This window comes from Scyliorhinus torazame, chromosome 1 (assembly GCF_047496885.1).
Source record: "Scyliorhinus torazame isolate Kashiwa2021f chromosome 1, sScyTor2.1, whole genome shotgun sequence".
NCBI lineage: Eukaryota > Metazoa > Chordata > Chondrichthyes > Carcharhiniformes > Scyliorhinidae > Scyliorhinus > Scyliorhinus torazame.
Genome location: NC_092707.1, coordinates 252,676,343 through 252,694,904, shown reverse-complemented (window position 1 = coordinate 252,694,904; position 18,562 = coordinate 252,676,343). Strand labels below are relative to the sequence as shown.

Sequence of the window (18,562 nt, the reverse complement as noted above, 5' to 3'; positions counted from 1 at the left end):
CATCAAGAGTTGCTCACTTGAAGTGACCACAGGGATCTAGTTAAAACTTCTAACTTGGGAGAAGTTAGGGGAGCTGGTATAAGTTTTTAAAAATAAAAATTCTCCATATAAATTATGGAATTTAGAGCCAGCATGATTCCATGGTGCGTCTGAAAACGCTTCCCCCTTTTTTCATCCATTTATGGGATGTGGGCATCGCTGGCCAGCATTGGGAAAATGGGACGGGTAGCTTTTATTGTAGAAGATCGTGGCGTATAGTGAAAGAATCTTGAGGAATATTAAAACAGGTGGAAGCTTTTTGGGGGAAGGGGTGTGGTGGAGACAGATCAGTTTGTGTTTGGTATCTGCAACTGTGTGCATGGTGATGGATTTTTAAAGCTAGCGATTGCCGTACCAAATGAGCTGCCCTACTTACAATCCCAAATGCATGTAGTTTGTAAGCTTTTAACATGGTAAAATATCCCTAGCCACTTCACGAATGGGGAGAAGAGGCTAATGGACACTGAACAGTAGTCTGGAGTAGTTTGCGGCAGTTTTTACAAAGAATGGAATTTACTGCAGGAATTTACAAATTGCATTCTTCCTTAAATTAATTAGTGGTGAATGGGACAGTTGGTTACATATTAGATTGGATTGACAGCACAGAAATAGGAATTTGGCATAACTGACTTGCTCTCCATTTAAGAAGCCTCCCATTCCCTTTTTATCTTATCCTATTGGCATATCCTTCTATTCTTTCTCTGTGCTTATGGGTAACATTCCTGGCATGCAAGTGCCAGGTAATGACCATCTCCAACAAGTGATTCTAAGAACCTGTCCTTGACATTCAATGGGATAATAGTTTCTGAATTCTTGGGTGTGATGAATGTAAGAAATTGTGATTTTATATTTGTTGCAGTAATGTTATTAAGAATTATGGCTTTAACCATGCATACAGCCAGAATGTCTGCTAACGCTGTGATTAAGGGGTCATAAAAGTAGGGTGATCATTTAGTTTGCAGGGGAGCAGTGTTCTGATTTGAGAAACATTTTAATTGTTTTACAGATAGGCCAATGGATTATTGTTTTGACTTGGAGGCCTCGGTGCAGATTATTTGAGATATATTTGTTCCTGACTAACCAGGTCATGGGACATCGTGTGGGAAACAACAGAAGAATGATTTGGCTTTGGACACAGATGGTGTAATTAAGGGAATGAGCCATGGACATAGATAATGTAATCTGCCTGAAGACAGCATAGACAGTATTCAAAGGGCCTTGATTGGCGTGCATGTCTTCTGGTAACGAGTTTAGAATGGCAATTTAGATAATCAAATATAAATAGTTTATGGAGGAGAAATAGATTTTTGATGATTGGGAAGGTCCCTGGATGTTAATGTATAGTCAATGAAGTTGATGGGGAAGGACAGCCAAATACACAGAAGGCATAATCAAAGAAGAACAAAGATATAATTGCCCTGACCCTGAAAAGCCAGGAGGGGCAATTACCGTCTAGCAGTCTCAAAGTGAACAGACCAGTTTTCAGCCAAAGCCTGAAGCCTGAGTTAACAGCAAACCAGCTTCTAAGTCTTGGAGGCAAGGCAGTGTAGAAAACCTTTGTAACAGCAGTTTTAAAAAATCTTCGACCAGGGAAAAGACACTTCCCAGATTGAGTATTATCCCTGTATTGTGTGATAACTATTCCATTTGGATGCAGTTTGGGGAACAGGGGAAGTCTGGGGAACAGTGCAAGTCTTTCATCAGGTATCGTAGATATATTTTGTAACAAGAGTTAATTTTTCCTTATTACTAAACTGCTGTAACTGTTATCTGTGAAGCATCTTTGTGTTTAATTCTGAGTTTAAAATGTTTTGTTTTAACATAAAAGATAACCTATTGGTCAGTTTTCTGTGGTGCAGTTAACTTTACTCACGGGATTCCAGATGAATTGGTAAAACTAACGGGTGACCAATAGAAACCTGATTGGATGAGCCACACATGCTATGTAGTCGGCAACAAGTAATTTCAAATCTCCTCTCCCAAAATCTTTCTAGTATCTCGAAAGCACAAGTCAGGAGTCTGATTGAATTCTCCCCTCTTGCTTGATCCGACAACACTCCAGAAACTTGATGCCATCCAATACAACCTTGATTAATTGGCAGCCCCTCCACCATCTTCAATATTTATTCCTTCCATCACTGCTGCACAGTGGCAGCATTTGCAAGATGTAGTGAAGCATCTCAACACGACTTCTTCGACAACACCTTTCAAAGCCGTGATCTCTACTGCCTAGAGCGGCAGATGCATGGGTGCATGTCCCAACTCTCTCTCATTCTGTTTTGGAAATATTGCCGATGTGAATCATTACTGGATCAGATTCTTGGAACTGCCAACCTGACAGTATTGTGTCTATACTTGCACTACATGGACTGCGGAAGATAAAGAATGCAGATCACTTCAATAGGTATGTGTAATGCTGGCCTGACAATGCCATCTGCCATGATAAAAAAACTGGATGTATCCCCCACACCCCACAAATCCAGAAACATCCCCTAGGCCATGATACCAGATCCTTAGCATTATATTTGCGTGTTAAATCTATTCTTCGTAAAGTTATTGTGGACCTTTTGCAGCATTATATTCGCATGTTAAATCTATTCTTCGTAAAGCTATTGTGGAACTTTTGTAGCTTGGATTATTGAAGTGTAAATTATATAAGCGTCTAATGTTACAATTGAGGTTTATTACAACTACATTTTGAAAGTGTAGCTTCAAATTTGCGGCTTATTAAGGGATTTGCCTGACAGCCCTGTGGTTTCATTGTTAGAGATCAAAAAAAGCTTTAGATTCTTTTACTGAGGAGAAGGTAAATGCTTGGAGACAATGGCTACAGTCTCATAATATACCATGCGTAGACCCGGAGTCTCTCAAAGTTGGTGTTGGCGTTAGATTGTAAATAGTTGTACTTAAACAATCCAATTACTTCTCAGATGAATATAATTTGAAGTGGTGTAGTGGTATTGTCACTGGACTAGTAAACCAGCGATCCAGAGTAACGCTCTGGGGACCCAGGTTAAAGTCCTGCCACTGCAGGTGATGAATTCAATAAATAAATAAAATTGGAGTCTAATGACCATGAAACCATTTGTTGGAAAAACCCATCTGGTTCACTAATGTCCTTGAGGGAAGGAAATCTGCCGTCCTTACCTGTCTGGCCTACATGTGACTCCAGACCTACAGTAATGTGGCTGACTCTTCACTGCCCCTCCAGGACAATTGGGGATGGGCAAGAAATGCTGGCACAGCCTGCAACACCCATTTCCCATGAACCAATAAAACAAAACCTAGGCAGAGGAAGGCATTTTTGAAATTGCGTTACAAGTTTCCCTGCAAATTGGAGAATATCAGACAGCAGAGGTTCTGTGTGCTCAACAGAAGCTTGATTTTACAAGCTTCCACAGCCAGTTGCGGGACAGATGGCCTTCAATTGAAGAGACACATCATGCAGTCTTTTTACAGATTCCAGGAGACTTGTCTTGCCATGATCAGCGGGAAGAAGAATTATTGGGATAGGCTTTGTTGCTACTGGTGGATTTATGATCTCCAGAGATCCAAGAAAGTTCCTGGAGCTGGTCACTTGGAATTACTACTGTATGAAACGTGGCTATGGGATCCCATTGGAAGCTGGGAGTAACTGTAGACTGTTTACGATTAGGACTGTAATTCTGTAGGGAATGCGGTCTGATGAGTATGGAAGGGAGAGGTTTTGTTCTGTAGTTCAGGTGTATGTTGCCTTCAAAAAGAAAAGTGTTTTGTTACCAGTGATTTTTATTTGTTGTAATGAAAGTTTTTAAAAGGTTAAATTGTGGGTCATTCTTTCAGCTAATAACTGAAGTTTGAATCTCTAGTTATCCATCTCCTAATTGTAACAGTATATTTTTAAAAGTGCAAATTTGCAGAAGATGGCTTACATTATAAATGTAGTCCCTGCTTTCGACAGTATCTGAAGATTGCTAAACATATTGAGATCAACATAGCTCTTGAAGGAGTTTTGAGTTGAATCCTGATGGTAATTGGCAAAGTGTTGCTTCAGATGGAAAAACTCATCACTTCTTTTTGCTTTCATATTTTGCAGAGAATGGAATAGTCAAGACAGAGAAGGTTTATCATGTAATGTTGGCCACAGACCGTTGCCACTATGTAAAGAGTAATCCCTACACAGATTCCCCCCAGTCTATAGGTAAGAATTTCCAAAGTACTAGCTGCTCTCTTTTGAACAATAAACTTGATCATGTCACCCCACTGTCTTGTGCATGCTTTTGACTTTGTCTTCTAATGCAATGGGCTATGACAGTCACAACAAATTAGTGCTGGCAGATTTAAATTGTTGATCTCTTGCCTTGTGTTCCTGAAATTATGGTGGGCTGCGTTTAATAATTTATATTTTGTGGAAAACAAATGAAAAATACTCAAGTATGGTTTTAAGAAGTATTCATACAATATCCACCAATATCCCCAAAGTTCCAGCTTATTAAATTACAAAGACTATTCTTTCACATTCTCCAGCATCCCTCAAAAAAGAAAAATTGCTGGCTGTGAAATAAATCACAATTCCTCACTCTTGCCTTAACCCCCTGATTTTGAACACATTTTATGGTGCTGCCCCACCAAGCTGTGGCTCCCATTCTAAATGGTCTGCTCCTATCTATAGGAAGCACCTCGGCAGAAGAACTGCAAAACTTGTTTTGAGTTTTTTGCCAAACATGCCAAGTGTTTGGATTTTATTTGGACCTCGATACATTGTGCTCTATTATAATGTTGCTCTATTCTTTCAGAGGTCTACAGCCCAGAAAAGGACGGTCGGTCCAACACATGTGTGCTGGTCAAAAATAAGCACCTAACTATTCTAATCCCATTTTCCAGCACTTGGCCCATAGCCTTAACATCACAAGTGCACATCCAAATACTAGTTAAATGTTATGCGGGTCCCTGCCTCCTCCACCCTTTCAGGCAGTGGGTCCTAGACTCCCTCCGCCCTCTGGGTGAGATTTTTTTTCCTCACATCCCCTCGAAAGCTCCTGCCCCTTACCTTAAATCTGTGCCCACCCGGTCATTGATCCCTCCACCAAGGGGAAACGTTTCTTCCTGTCTACTCTATCTAGGCCCCTCATACATTTGTTTATCAATGTTGCTTCTTTCCTCAATCCAAATTGCACTTTCTTTAATTTTTGTTCGGTTCTGTTTTTTGTGGAATAGGCGGGTGGGTGTGTGTTTATGTGACTAGAAGCATGTGTCCATGTTAAGCTTAGTCATAATGTTTAGAGTGATCCAAATAATTATATCTGTTCAAAATCTAAGATTTTTCTGAAGTATTAAATCAAGTAGGTTAACACTTCTTATTGAAACAGATGAGAAACATTTCATTTGAAAATGCTGAGCCAGGCTTTGACAAGTGCCAGCATTTACCTGCAGTGCCTATTATAGATGATGCTTTGATACGTTTCTCCATTATGCTTCTCCAATGCTATTTGGTCACATAGGTAATGCCTAGTGATTTTGATTTGCTCAAAAAGTGAAGAAATTGTTTGAGGATGCTGCCGCCTTGTAGCATTCCATTGATTTTTCCCTGTTATGTATACATTTTTTTGGTATTGTTGGATGAAAATCCTCATGCGGCAGTTTAGATTATTTTTGCATGCAGTGTCTACAGCTCACCAACCTCTTTTTTTTTTTTGCTCAATGAAAATCCAAGACTCGTGTCTCATTTTGGTTGGTGCAAACTCAACATTTGCCTTGGTTCACTATTGTACATGAATGGCATTGCTTTGTTTTATAGGTTTCCAAGCTACAATCAGTGCTCCACACATGGTAAGTACAAATGATTTTCTGGTTTAGTGCCACCTGTCTACTTAAGGAAGATTTGCAATAGTTTGAGTTGAGCCGATGCTCCAGGACTTCATCACAACCTAGATTCGGATGTGGGTATGGGTTGAATGCCAGAAGAGGAATGATAGTCTTTGCCCTTCATATCAAGGTGGCAATTGATAGCTATGGCATCAAGGAGCAGAAGCAAAGCTGAAGTCAGTGGTCAAACAGAAAATCTTCTAATTGGAATTGTACCTGATGCAAAAGAAGACGGTTTTATCATATACACCCACGTATTGGAGTTCCTCCGGGAAATGTCCTGGGCCTTTCTTCCATCATAAGATTGAGTAGGACTATTTGTGAAGATGCAAATATCAAGTAACATTGTCATACAAGTGATGAGGCAATCCTGCACCTGTTGAAAGCCAAGTCCCCTTCCTACAGCCTTCAAAACAGCAGCAATATCGTCTAGACCTTCAGTATCTTGGGTAGAGGAAGGAAGCGGTCACCACTACCCAGAAACTGAAAAGTGCCAGCCATATCCATAAAGTATCTTCAAAATCAGGACTTGGGCTTTGTGCTTTGACAAGTAACTTTTCTCCTCATGCCCCAAAACCTACAAGTCAGGAGTGTGGTGGAATACTTATTCCACCACAAGTGCTCAAGCATCTTAACAACATTAAGATTGTTAATGTTGATTGACATTCTTGCTACTGGACTTGGTATCCCCTCCATTATTGGTGTGCTCGCGCAGCTCGTTGGATCTGCAGGATGCTAAACCTACCGTCCCCTCCCTGAGATGTCTGCAGCCAAATAACAACTCGCTTTTATTACTCAGTAAATGTCCCAAGGCACTTTACTGAAAGATAGTGATACAATCCCTTGGGCTGGTGCGAGACCAATTCCAACCCCACATGACTTGCAACATTGAAAATAATCCTTCTTGGAAACACCTGAAGCCTTGGAGTGCCCAATAACCTTTGTCAAGTTAAACATCATTTTATACTTTATTAGTAACAATAACTATAATTAAATATCTGGCAAATACAACAGGTTAACTATTTAATTATAACCCCCCCTGCCCAGCACTTAAACTCAGGCAAAAAAAGCACGGGGGGGGGGAAAGAGAGGTGTAAAAATAATAACTAAAAAGAATTAGAGTCTTTGTTTCAGATGGTTGTCTTCTGGCACACCTTCCTTCAACCTAAGCTTTCAGTTCAAAGTTTCTGCCTTCAGCCTGTAATGATTTTCACTGTAGATTCGTTCAAGTTTCTGCAATTTCAGAAATATAGCAGCCGTGCAGCTTCTCTGGAGAAAATGAGGAAGAAAGCAAATCCTTTCCTCCCCCACTGTTCTTTCGCTGGTTCGCTGAAAATCATCCCACTGGGGTAGGATCCAATCACCACCTGTTACCGGGCAGAATATGGCCTTTTGACCAATTTATTAGCCATCAGCCAACCAATCGAACAGAGTCCCACTGATCTCTCGCCAAAAAGTCTAGTTCTGCTGTCCGAATCCGAGCACAGTGTATTGTGTTGAAACTTTTGAGTTCCCCACCTCCTCCTCTTGCCTTAAAGACATATGTCCACTAAGCAGCCATGGATCAAAAATGATAATACCAAAACAAAATAAATTGGAAGTAAGAGAATCAACAAGTAGAGTCCTTACAATAGTTAGGAAACTATTGACATCAAACCAAAGAAAGTGATTTGGGTAAGTGACTAAATATTTGGTCAAAGAGGTAATCTTTAAGAGTAAATTAAAGGGGGAGAGAAAGTAGGCACAGCCGACAGTTTACAAAGGGATATAGTTGGGTTAAGTGAATGGGCAAGTATAGTGTAGGAAAATATAAACTTGTCTACTTTGGCAGTATAGTATTAAATGGAGTGAGAATACAGAACTTGGAGGTACAGGGGGTCAAAATTAGTGTGCAAGCACAGCAAGTGATTAGGAAGGCAATAAACCATAAGACCCTGGGTGGATACTAGGACAGTTTCCTATTGTGGAAGAGACTAGAACCAGGAACATAGTTAAGAATAAGAGGTCTCCCTTTTAAGACCGAGATCATTTGGGCAGCACGGTAGCCTAGTGGTTAGTACAGTTGCTTCACAGCTCCAGGGTCCCAGGTTCGCTTCCCGGCTGGGTCACTGTCTGTGCGGAGTCTGCACGTTCTCCCCGTGACTGCGTGGGTTTCCTCCGGGTGCTCCGGTTTCCTCCTACAGTCCAAAGATGTGCGGGTTAGGTGGATTGGCCAGGCAAAATTGCCCTTAATGTCCAAAAAGTGTTAAGTGGGGGTTGCTGGGTTGCGAGGATGGGGTGGATGTGTGGGCTTCAGTAGGCTCTTTGTGGGGTCCGGTGCGGACTCGATGGGCCGAGTGGCCTCCTTCTGCACTGTAAATTCTATGATTCTATATGATTAGCTAGTGGAGTTCTCCTCACCAGAAAGCAGTGGAGGCTGGATCATGTTAGGCTTTTGATTGATGAGAGATTTGCGGTTAATGGGGAGCAGACCGGAAAGTGAAATTGAGACCACAACTAGATTGGTCATCTTATTGAATGAGAGCAGGTTTAAAGGGCTGCAAAATCCTACTTCTCCTGAGCCCTATGTTCCTATAGTATAGGGAGGTATTTCCAGATCTTTGTGCTGGATGGATGAAGCCATAACTGCTGCTGGTTGGAAAGAGAACGGAGCAACAATGTTGTCAGACCTCAAATGCCTCCAGGTTTACCCTACCCGTTGCCATCCTGATTTCGTATATATCTCAAAGAACAAAGAAATGTACAGCACAGGAACAGGCCCTTCGGCCCTCCAAGCCCGTGCCGACCATGCTGCCCGACTAAACTACAATCTTCTACACTTCCTGGGTCCGTATCCTTCTATTCCCATCCTATTCATATATTTGTCAAGATGCCCCTTAAATGTCCCTATCGTCCCTGCTTCCACTACCTCCTCCGGTAGCGAGTTCCAGGCACCCACTACCCTCTGCGTAAAAAACTTGCCTCGTTTCTTCATTGTCACTGGGTCATTATCTTGGAATTCCCTACGGAATACCACTTGAAGGATGCCCATCAGCACAACAGTTAGTGCAGTACAGAAGAAAATCTACTACTTCCTCAAATGCAAATGGTTATAGTTATGTCCTTGCTCAGAACAGCCATGCCCTGAGAGCAATTTTTAAAAAAAACAACAGGTTTTAACACTTCCGAACCAGCTTTAGGGCAAATAGTGTTTTTGCTTCTACATTGTAAAATTGAGTAAATTGTTCAGCTTCCTTGAGGTTATACGTGAGTAAATGTCTGAGCAGACTTCATCATTTAGAAGCAGTGAACTATGCTGTTCTCATGTTTTTAAAAATAATTTTCCCATTGAGTGAATTTAAAAGCATCCCAGGAAGGCCAACCTAAGATAATGTAATGCAAAAAGAAAACTACAACATTTAAACTTTTATTTATTTTTGGTTGAGTGGCATGGGGATGACCGTTATTTTTGCCACAATCGTAGTTGTCTAAGAAGGTAGTCCTCTACCTTCTCTTGAATGTCCTTGTGGGGATGGTACTCCTGTGATGTTACATAAAAAATTCCAGACTATTTACTCCACAGCAGAAAAGGAATGGGGATATATGTATGAGTATAGATGGTGAATGAAGTTAAGGGGAACTTTGAGATTACTGTATTCCCACAACATTTCTGCTGTTGTCCTTATTGTGGACGGTTTCGTGAAGTAACCTTGATAGTCTATAATCTCATTCCATTCCCTCTTGAACAAAAATTATTTTAAGTGACAGGCCCCCAATTGATGGAAGGCCTTGAAGGCACCTAATGTATTTTGGTACTGGTTCTGATCCTAAAGATGCCTAAATTGTGGATTCTCTAATGTAGAGAATCTTGGAGTAAGCTTTTGATGCAATATTTTATGGAAATATACACTTGGTTAGTGTGCAAATTGTAAAGCAATGAAATTGTTCAGTGTTCTGTATTGTCATCCTCTATTGTGTACTGAAATGTTGCAGAAAAATTGATATTGCGAAGTTACATTCACTTACTACGTGCTATCACATTGAAGTATACTTCGGTTGGACATCTCTACAGAAGACGTAGTGTTAGCTGGGAATGTAGTCCCATCCTTGGGTATATAAATATCGTCCTGCTGCATAAGCTGTTGTCTATGTAATATCACAGGAAACTGAACAGTTGGGTAAAAAGGTTACATTTTCTAGCATAAACCTTTTGATAACGAGTGTTTCCCTTGATACTGTTGCAAAGAAGCCATTGAAATTGTGTGACAACGCAAGTGTGCAGTAATTAAATGTGCTGGATGCAGTGCGTGTTTCTGTATTTATCAAGTGGATTAGTGTATGCACATTGTTTAGCAGAGGCGATGCACACCTTTTATATAATTTGTAACTACCTGAGATTCTGATAAATGGGTGTTGGCTTCTGTCACCACCACAGGTGTTCCTGAAGTCAAGTTTGTGTTCTACCTGATGGAAAGTGCTGGTGCTATTTGAAAGCTATCCGGGAGCTTGGAAGCAGCAGTTGTCTGTCTGGTCTAAGAACTTCTCACCTGTTCAGTCCTCTGAACATGTCACTGCCCCAGTTTGGTGATGAAGGGACTACGTTTGTTTTTGACATTGACACCAAGCCGTTGTGTTGGGGAGTCTCTGGTGCCAGGTTACCTTCTGATCTTGGAAGCTATGCTTATAGGTAGTCACTAACATTTTAAACCAACAGCAAGGGAAAGCTTGGCCCAGACTCTGAGGGAAGTGCAGGAGCGTAGTAAGGAGTTACTGTTTTTCCAAATAAGATGGCCTGATGTGGTGTGGCAGACTCATTATTATTTTACATGATGTGACGTTATAATTGCAACGAGTCTGATCAAACTGTTGCTACTTATGATTTGGTATAAACAAAGATTCATTCCCATTTCGTACCAGACCTTCATGTGTGTTTACTGAATCTGTTTGCAAAGATGGAGAAACCATGGGAGGGGGGCACAGGCAAAAGGTACAAATATCCAGTTTTGTTTCAAAATGGTACTACTGTTTAAAAACTGGGTCACTCTAATTTATAGCTGGATAGCTGTTAGGACAGTCACAACACTGATCACAAAATTCCCAGAGCACGTGAGAATTACTATAATAATCTTTATTAGTGCCACAAGTAGGCTCACATTAACACTGCAATGAAGTTGCTGTGAAAAGCCCCTAGTCTCCACACTCCAGCACCTGTTTGGGTACACTGAGGGAGAATTCAGAATGTCCAATTCACCTAACAGCACGTCTTTCGGGACTTGTGGGAGGAAACCGGAGCACCCGGAGGAAACCCACGCAGACACAGGAGAACGTGCAGACTCCGCACAGCCAGTGACCCAAGCTGGAAATTGAACCTGGGTCCCTGGTGCTGTGAAGCAGCAGTGCTAACTACTGTGCCGCCCTAATGTTGCCTTACTCAAAGGGAATATCAATGTACTCCAAGCCATTCTCGCCAGTTCTCTAGCTGGCTACATGGGTTGAGATCTGGAAACAGGATTTTGACCCTTTGTGCCAAAAATAGTTTGTTGTGGGGGCAACTCCATAATTGAGAGAATTGGTCCACAATTGTGTCATGTACTTGGTGTATTGTATACATGAAGAATACTATCTTTTTAATTCATGCTCAGGATTTGTGGCTCATGCTCAGGGGCTGGTTTGGCACGGTGGGCTAGACAGCTGGCTTGTTATGCGGAATGAGGCAGCAACGCAGGTTCAATTCCCGTGCCGGCATCCCCGGACAGGCGCCGGAGTGTGGCGACTGGGGGCTTTTCACAGTAAGTTCATTGAAGACTACTTGTGACAATAAGCTATTATTATTATATTGGTAAAAGTGTAGCATTTATTGACTATACTTGGTTGCTTTGAGGTAGTGGTGTGTTCTTTGTGGTTTGAGAGCTGAATGCCATGTTGGGCCACTTCAGAGGATACTTAGTAAATCAGATTTTTAAAAGCTTGTGGTCACCTTCACTGCAAAGTTTTATTTTTAAACATTTGTATAAACCAGTTGCACAACAATTGTACCCACTTGCCCATGGCAATCGTAAGAGTGCCATCACTGGCAGGGAGATGTAATTGAGAACTGTGACTGGTTTGTATAAACAGTATATTATTATTGTAAGATGGGGATTGAATTATGTTTGGGAGCCTTTGTCCAATTATCCCTCGCACTTCACCTGAAGACCATACTTAGTCTTCACTCCCTGTGAACTTCGCTAGAGGAAATTAATTGAGTGTTTCAAGTAGGCCTATCACTTCAGGTGTGGCTCATTGTGATATAGATAAAGGATGTAAATAGGAATGAAGAACAACATTTGCTTTGATGCTGAACTTGAAAGTGTGGAAAACAGTGGGGATGGTGACAATTGGCTGCATTAGAGCATCGATGGGCTAGCAGAATGGGAAGATATGTGGCAGTTGGTATTTAATACAGAGAATTTAGGTATTTTGGCAAAAGGGGCATAGAGGGTCAAAAGTGTACTGGGGCAAAGGGACCTTGGGTTCATAAATCTTTGAAGTTGACAGGGTATGCTAAGAGTAATTTGTAAATCATGTGGGATCTTGGGCTTAATAAAATAGAAGTATTGAACAAAAAAGCAGGGAGGTTGTACTGAACCTTTTTAAAGTGCCACAACTGGATTATTATGTCCAGTTCTGCTCAGCTCACCAAACTTCAGGAACAATGTGGTGGTGCATGAGGGGCTGCAGAGGAGATTTATCCAGAATAGTTCCAGGGATGAATGAATTAGCTGCAAGGTTAGATGGGGCAAGTTAGATCTCTTATCCTTGTAGCAAAGGAGATTATGGGGAGATTATAGAGGTGCCCAAGATTGACGAAGAAAAGTGGTTTCCATTCATTGACTGGGTACAAGGTCTGGGGGATGCAGACTTTGGAAAAGAGAAGCAGGGAAAATGTGAGGGAGAATTTTCACAGCAAGTGGGAATGACCTGGAACTCGCTACATAGACGAGTGATGGGAGCCGAGATTGATTTCCAAAGAAAATCTGATGGGCTTCTGAGGGAAATAAACTTGCAGGGTTCTGTGGGTAAGCAGGGGAAGGGAACTGGATTACTGTACAGCTGGCATGGGATTCCTCTTATCGCAATGACTCTGACTCTATTGCAAATTGCTGGTGCATTTAATGGGGGTGTGGGGGGAATAATATGAGAACGGAGAGAAACGGATGAAAAATCCAGTTATTTGGAATGGCCAGACAAGCTACTTAACAGATCAATAAAAATAACACATGGAGTTTCATAATTGGCTTGTTTCATTGTGCTTTGAGTGCACACCCTCACTTCAGAATAATTTGATGGTTCAGGTTTGTCTTTCCATAAAGCAATACACCGACTTAAACATACCAAAATCTGTGGCAGCTTGGATTTCCTCTGCTTCAGCCACTTGCACAGCAAACAAAAGTGACAGTTTTGAAATGAGAAGACAAACTGATGGAATTGTTCCGTTCTTGTACATAGGCTATTAAAAGCTCTAGTTCAACCCTTTTCGGTGTAGTGCCCCTCGGGATATTTAATTGGTCTTGGAGGAGATGCTGCACAAATTTCATGAAAATTATTTAATGCTAGGAGTGGCACGATGACTGTTTAGCACTACTACCTCAGTACGCTGAGGACCTGGGTTTGATCCCAGCCCCGGGTCACTCTCCATGTGGAATTTGCATATTCTCCCATGTCTGCGTGGGTCTCACCCCCACCACCCAAAAATAATGTGCAGGGTAGGTGGATTGGCCACGCTAAATTGTCCCTTAATTGGAAAAAAATTAATTGGGAACTCTAAATTAAAAAAAAAAAATATTTAATACTTTTAGTAACGGCATAATGATGGAGACGAGGATTGTATTCCCTTGTCTTACATTGCGTTTAAATCGGGTATTCCACTTGAGGTATGATTAGATAGTTAAAGAAGTTATTGGGGTGGAGAAAGAAAAATTGTCTGGCGAGCCTCACAAAAAGAACAAAGGAAATCTGAAACTCTCGCTCCGAAATCTGGGTCTATGTCAGTTGGAAAATTTCAAAACTCTGCTCTTTCATGTGTGAAAAAATTCAAATTACTGTGGATGTGGCAAATCTGAAATAAAAACCAATACTGAAGGGGAACTCCATTTGTCAACATCCATAGAGAAAAACACAAGTCAATAACCTTTTTATTAGATTTTTATGTTAGTAAAGGATCTTTAAGGGTTACAGAATCAAGGCTGATTGGTTGTTCAGTAATTGTGTGTTGGTTATTATTAAGCGCGCTCACCCTGTTTAGCAAACTGCGTTCAGTTCTGGGTAGTGTACTTGGGAGTGGAGGTCAACTGTAACTTAATGGCAGAACAGCCTGGGGCTGAATGCCTCTATGTTCTTTCCTGAAATTGCTTTAGCCACTGTTCGCTTCCCCATTTAAATGCCTACTGGGCTTTTTTAATAATACATTATATAACCTGATTAAATGCAAAGAATATTTGGAGCTGCTAATTTTAATGCTCTGCCATCACGTCTGCCTTTGCATGTCTCTTCCAAATCCACCCACCCATTCTTGGCATCTGAAAACCCAAAGCTGGTTTCTAGCACTACATGTTCTCTGCTGTAGTTTGCTGTATGTGCAAATGCATACAAAGTGGCAAAGATAGTGTGGAAACCTGAGGATTGGGACATCTTTAAAAGTCAAAAGAAAGCCACAAAAAAAAGCTGTAAAGAAAAGTAAGATAGATTATGAGAGTAAACCAGCTCAGAATATAAAAACAGATAGCAAAAGTTTCGACAAATATATATATATATATATAATGAAAAAGAGTGGCTAAGGTAAACACTGGTCCTTCAGAGAATGAGAAGGGAAACTTAATAATGGGAAATGAGGAAATGGCTGAGGCATTGAACAGGTATTTTGAGTCGGTCTTCACAGTGGAAGTCACAAATAACATGCCAATAATTGATGGCAAGGAGCTTATGGCCTATGAGCCCCTAGAAACGATCATTATCACTAAGGAGGTAGTGTGATAAATCTAATGGGGCGAAAGGTAGACAAGTCTCCTGGCCCTGATGGAATGCATCCCAGGGTAAGAGATGGTGGGGAGATAGCAAATGCGTTTGTGGTAATTTACCAAAATTTGCTGGACTATGGGACGGTTCAGGGTGATTGGAAAACAGCAAATGTGACGCCACTGTTTAAAAAAAGGAGGTGGACAACAGGTGGGTAACTATAGGTTGGTTAACTTCTGTAGTGGGGAAAATGCTTGAAGGAAGAAATAGTGAGACATCTGGATAGAAATTGTCCCTTTGGGCAGTGGCAGCATGGGTTCATGAAAGGCAGGTCATGTTGAACTAATTTACTGGGATTCCTTTAAGGACATTATGAGCACGATGGACAACGGGTAACCAGTGATGTAGTGTATCTGGATTTCCAGTAGGAACTTGACAAGGTGCCACACAAAAGGTTGCTGCATAAGATAAAAGTGCACGCCGTTATGGGTAATGTACATAGAGGATTGGTTAACTAACAAAGCGAAGAGTGGGGATAAATGGGTATTTTTCTGGTTGGCGATCAGTGGCTAGTGATGTGCCTCAGGGATCAGTGTTGGGGCCGCAGTTGTTTACACAAAATTTGCAGATGACACTAAGATGAGTGATTAGAGTCTGCAGAGTGATATAGTTTACAGTTAGTAGGCAAGGGTCTGATAGATGGAGTACAATAAATGTGAGGCCATCCATTTTGCTAGGAGTAACAGCAAAATGGACTTTTATGTAATGATAAAAATTGCAGCATGCTGCTGTGCAGAGGGACCTGTGTCTTTGTGCATGAACACAAAAAGTTGGTTTGCAGGTGCAGCAGGTAATTAAGAAGGCAAATTGAATTTTGTCTTCATTGCAAGAGGGATGGAGATTAAAAACAGGGATGTTATGTTGCAGCTGTCTAGGGTGTTGGTGAGGCACACCTGGAGTACTGTGTACAGTTTTGGTCTCCTTTACTTGAGAAAGGATGTACTGGCACTGGAGGGGGTGCAGTGGAGATTCACTAGGTTGATTCCTAGGTTGATTCCAGAGTTGAGAGGATTGGCTTATGAGGCGAGACTGAACAGACTGGGACTATACTCAGTGGAATTTCGAAGAACGAGAGGGGATCTTATAGAAACATATAAAATTATGAAGGGAATAGATAAGATGGAAGCAGGGAGGTTGTTTCCACTGGCGGGTGAAACTAGAATTAGGGCAAAGACTCAAAATAAGAGGGAGCAGATTTAGAACTGAGTTGAGGAGGAACTTCTTCACCCAAAGAGTTTTGAACCTGTGGAATTCCCTGTCCAGTGAAGCAGTTGAGGCTACCTCGTTATATGTTTTTACGGCAAAGATAGATAGATTTTTGAACAGTAAAGGAATTAAGGGTTATGGTGAGCGGGCTGGTAAGTGGAGCCGAGTCTGCAAAAATACCATCCATGATCTTATTGAATGGGGGAGCAGACTAGAGGGGCCTACTGCTGCTCCTAGTTCTTGTGTAAGTATTGTACATTTCTGAAATTTCCAATCATAGGGCTCAGCACTGCCTCCAACATGCCTTGTTCATCATCATCTATTGATCCTGGGTTTAAAGATGAGAAAAATTAACACCTGTTGAAAATATAATCCAAGCCACCGATGCCCATGGAAACGTAGTTATGGAGATTGTGTCCCATTCCCCAAAATCCACTTTGGGTGAAGGGCACCCAAATGACCAAGGGGATAAGGCCTGATAATGCATTTTATGTGCTGTGTGACATTGTTGCTCCTGTTACAGAACAATGTAACTTTTGACCCACTAAGATTGACTAATATGTAGATGTAAGAAGATGTTTCCACCTGTGATGAGTTTAAAACTAGGGGCAATCAATATAAGATGGTCACCAACTAAAATAGAGCTCTCTCTCTCTCTCTCTCTCTCTGGCGCTCGCTCGCTCGCTTTCTCTCTCTCTCTCTCTCTCTCTCTCTGGTGCTCGCTCTCTCTGTCTGGTGCTCGCTCTCTCTGTCTGGTGCTCGCTCTCTCTGTCTGGTGCTCGCTCTCTCTGTCTGGTGCTCGCTCTCTCTGTCTGGTGCTCGCTCTCTCTCTCTGGTGCTCGCTCTCTCTCTCTGGTGCTCGCTCTCTCTCTCTGGTGCTCGCTCTCTCTCTCTGGTGCTCGCTCTCTCTCTCTGGTGCTCGCTCTCTCTCTCTGGTGCTCGCTCTCTCTCTCTGGCTCTCTCTCTCTGGCGCTCGTTCGCGCTCTCTGGCGCTCGTTCGCTCTCTCTGGCGCTCGTTCGCTCTCTCTGGCGCTCGTTCGCTCTCTCTGGCGCTCGTTCGCTCTCTCTGGCGCTCGTTCGCTCTCTCTGGCGCTCGTTCGCTCTCTCTGGCGCTCGCTCGCTCTCTCTGGCGCTCGCTCGCTCTCTCTGGCGCTCGCTCGCTCTCTCTGGCGCTCGCTCGCTCTCTCTGGCGCTCGCTCGCTCTCTCTGGCGCTCGCTCGCTCTCTCTGGCGCTCGCTCGCTCTCTCTGGCGCTCGCTCGCTCTCTCTGGCGCTCGCTCGCTCTCTCTGGCGCTCGCTCGCTCTCTCTGGCGCTCGCTCGCTCTCTCTGGCGCTCGCTCGCTCTCTCTCTGGCGCTCGCTCGCTCTGGCGCTCTCGCTCGCTCTCTCTCTGGCGCTCTCTCTCTCTCTCTGGCGCGCTCTCTCTCTCTGGCGCGCTCTCTCTCTCTCTCTGGCGCGCTCTCTCTCTCTCTGGCGCGCTCGCTCTCTCTCTGGCGCGCTCGCTCTCTCTCTGGCGCGCTCGCTCTCTCTCTGGCGCGCTCGCTCTCTCTCTGGCGCGCTCTCTCTCTCTCTGGCGCGCTCTCTCTCTCTCTCTGGCACGCTCTCTCTCTCTCTGGCGCGCTCTCTCTCTCTGGCGCGCTCTCTCTCTCTCTGGCGCGCTCTCTCTGGCGCGCTCTCTCTCTCTGGCGCGCTCTCTCTCTCTCTGGCGCGCTCTCTCTCTCTCTGGCGCGCTCTCTCTCTCTCTGGCGCGCTCTCTCTCTCTCTGGCGCGCTCTCTCTCTCTCTGGCGCGCTCTCTCTCTCTCTGGCGCGCTCTCTCTCTCTCTGGCGCGCTCTCTCTCTCTCTGGCGCGCTCTCTCTCTCTCTGGCGCGCTCTCTCTCTCTCTCTGGCGCGCTCTCTCTCTCTCTCTGGCGCGCTCTCTCTCTCTCTGGCGCGCTCTCTCTCTCTCTCTCTGGCGCGCTCTCTCTCTCTCTCTCTGGCGCGCTCTCTCTCTCTCTCTCTCTGGCGCGCTCTCTCTCTCTCTCTCTGGCGCGCTCTCTCTCTCTCTCTGGCGCTCGCTCTCTCTCTCTCTCTGGCGCTCGCTCTCTCTCTCTCTCTGGCGCTCGCTCTCTCTGGCGCTCGCTCTCTCTCTCTGGCGCTCGCTCTCTCTCTCTGGCGCTCGCTCTCTCTCTCTGGCGCTCGCTCTCTCTCTCTCTCTGGCGCTCGCTCTCTCTCTCTCTCTGGCGCTCGCTCTCTCTCTCTCTGGCGCTCTCTCTCTCTGGCGCTCTCTCTCTCTCTCTGGCGCTCTCTCTCTCTCTCTGGCGCTCTCTCTCTCTCTCTCTGGCGCTCTCTCTCTCTCTCTGGCGCTCTCTCTCTCTCTCTGGCGCTCGCTCTCTCTCTCTGGCGCTCGCTCTCTCTCTCTGGCGCTCGCTCTCTCTCTCTCTCTCTCTGGCGCTCGCTCTCT

At 43.5% G+C, this 18,562-nt stretch overlaps 1 protein-coding gene across 2 annotated transcripts in view; it reads left to right on the top strand.

Moving 5' to 3' along the window:
• Positions 1–18,562, top strand: part of pcmt (protein-L-isoaspartate (D-aspartate) O-methyltransferase) — a 48,066-nt gene that overhangs the window by 9,329 nt on the left and 20,175 nt on the right. The window contains exons 1-3 of one of the 2 annotated variants that reach the window (XM_072504683.1): positions 2,079–2,443; positions 4,115–4,219; positions 5,816–5,847. In XM_072504683.1, the coding sequence (XP_072360784.1) occupies positions 2,425–2,443; positions 4,115–4,219; positions 5,816–5,847 (156 nt within the window). In that variant the 5' untranslated portion in view covers positions 2,079–2,424. Of the gene's footprint in view, positions 1–2,078; positions 2,444–4,114; positions 4,220–5,815; positions 5,848–18,562 lie in introns of those variants that run through there. The other variant, XM_072504677.1, reaches the window with a different exon arrangement.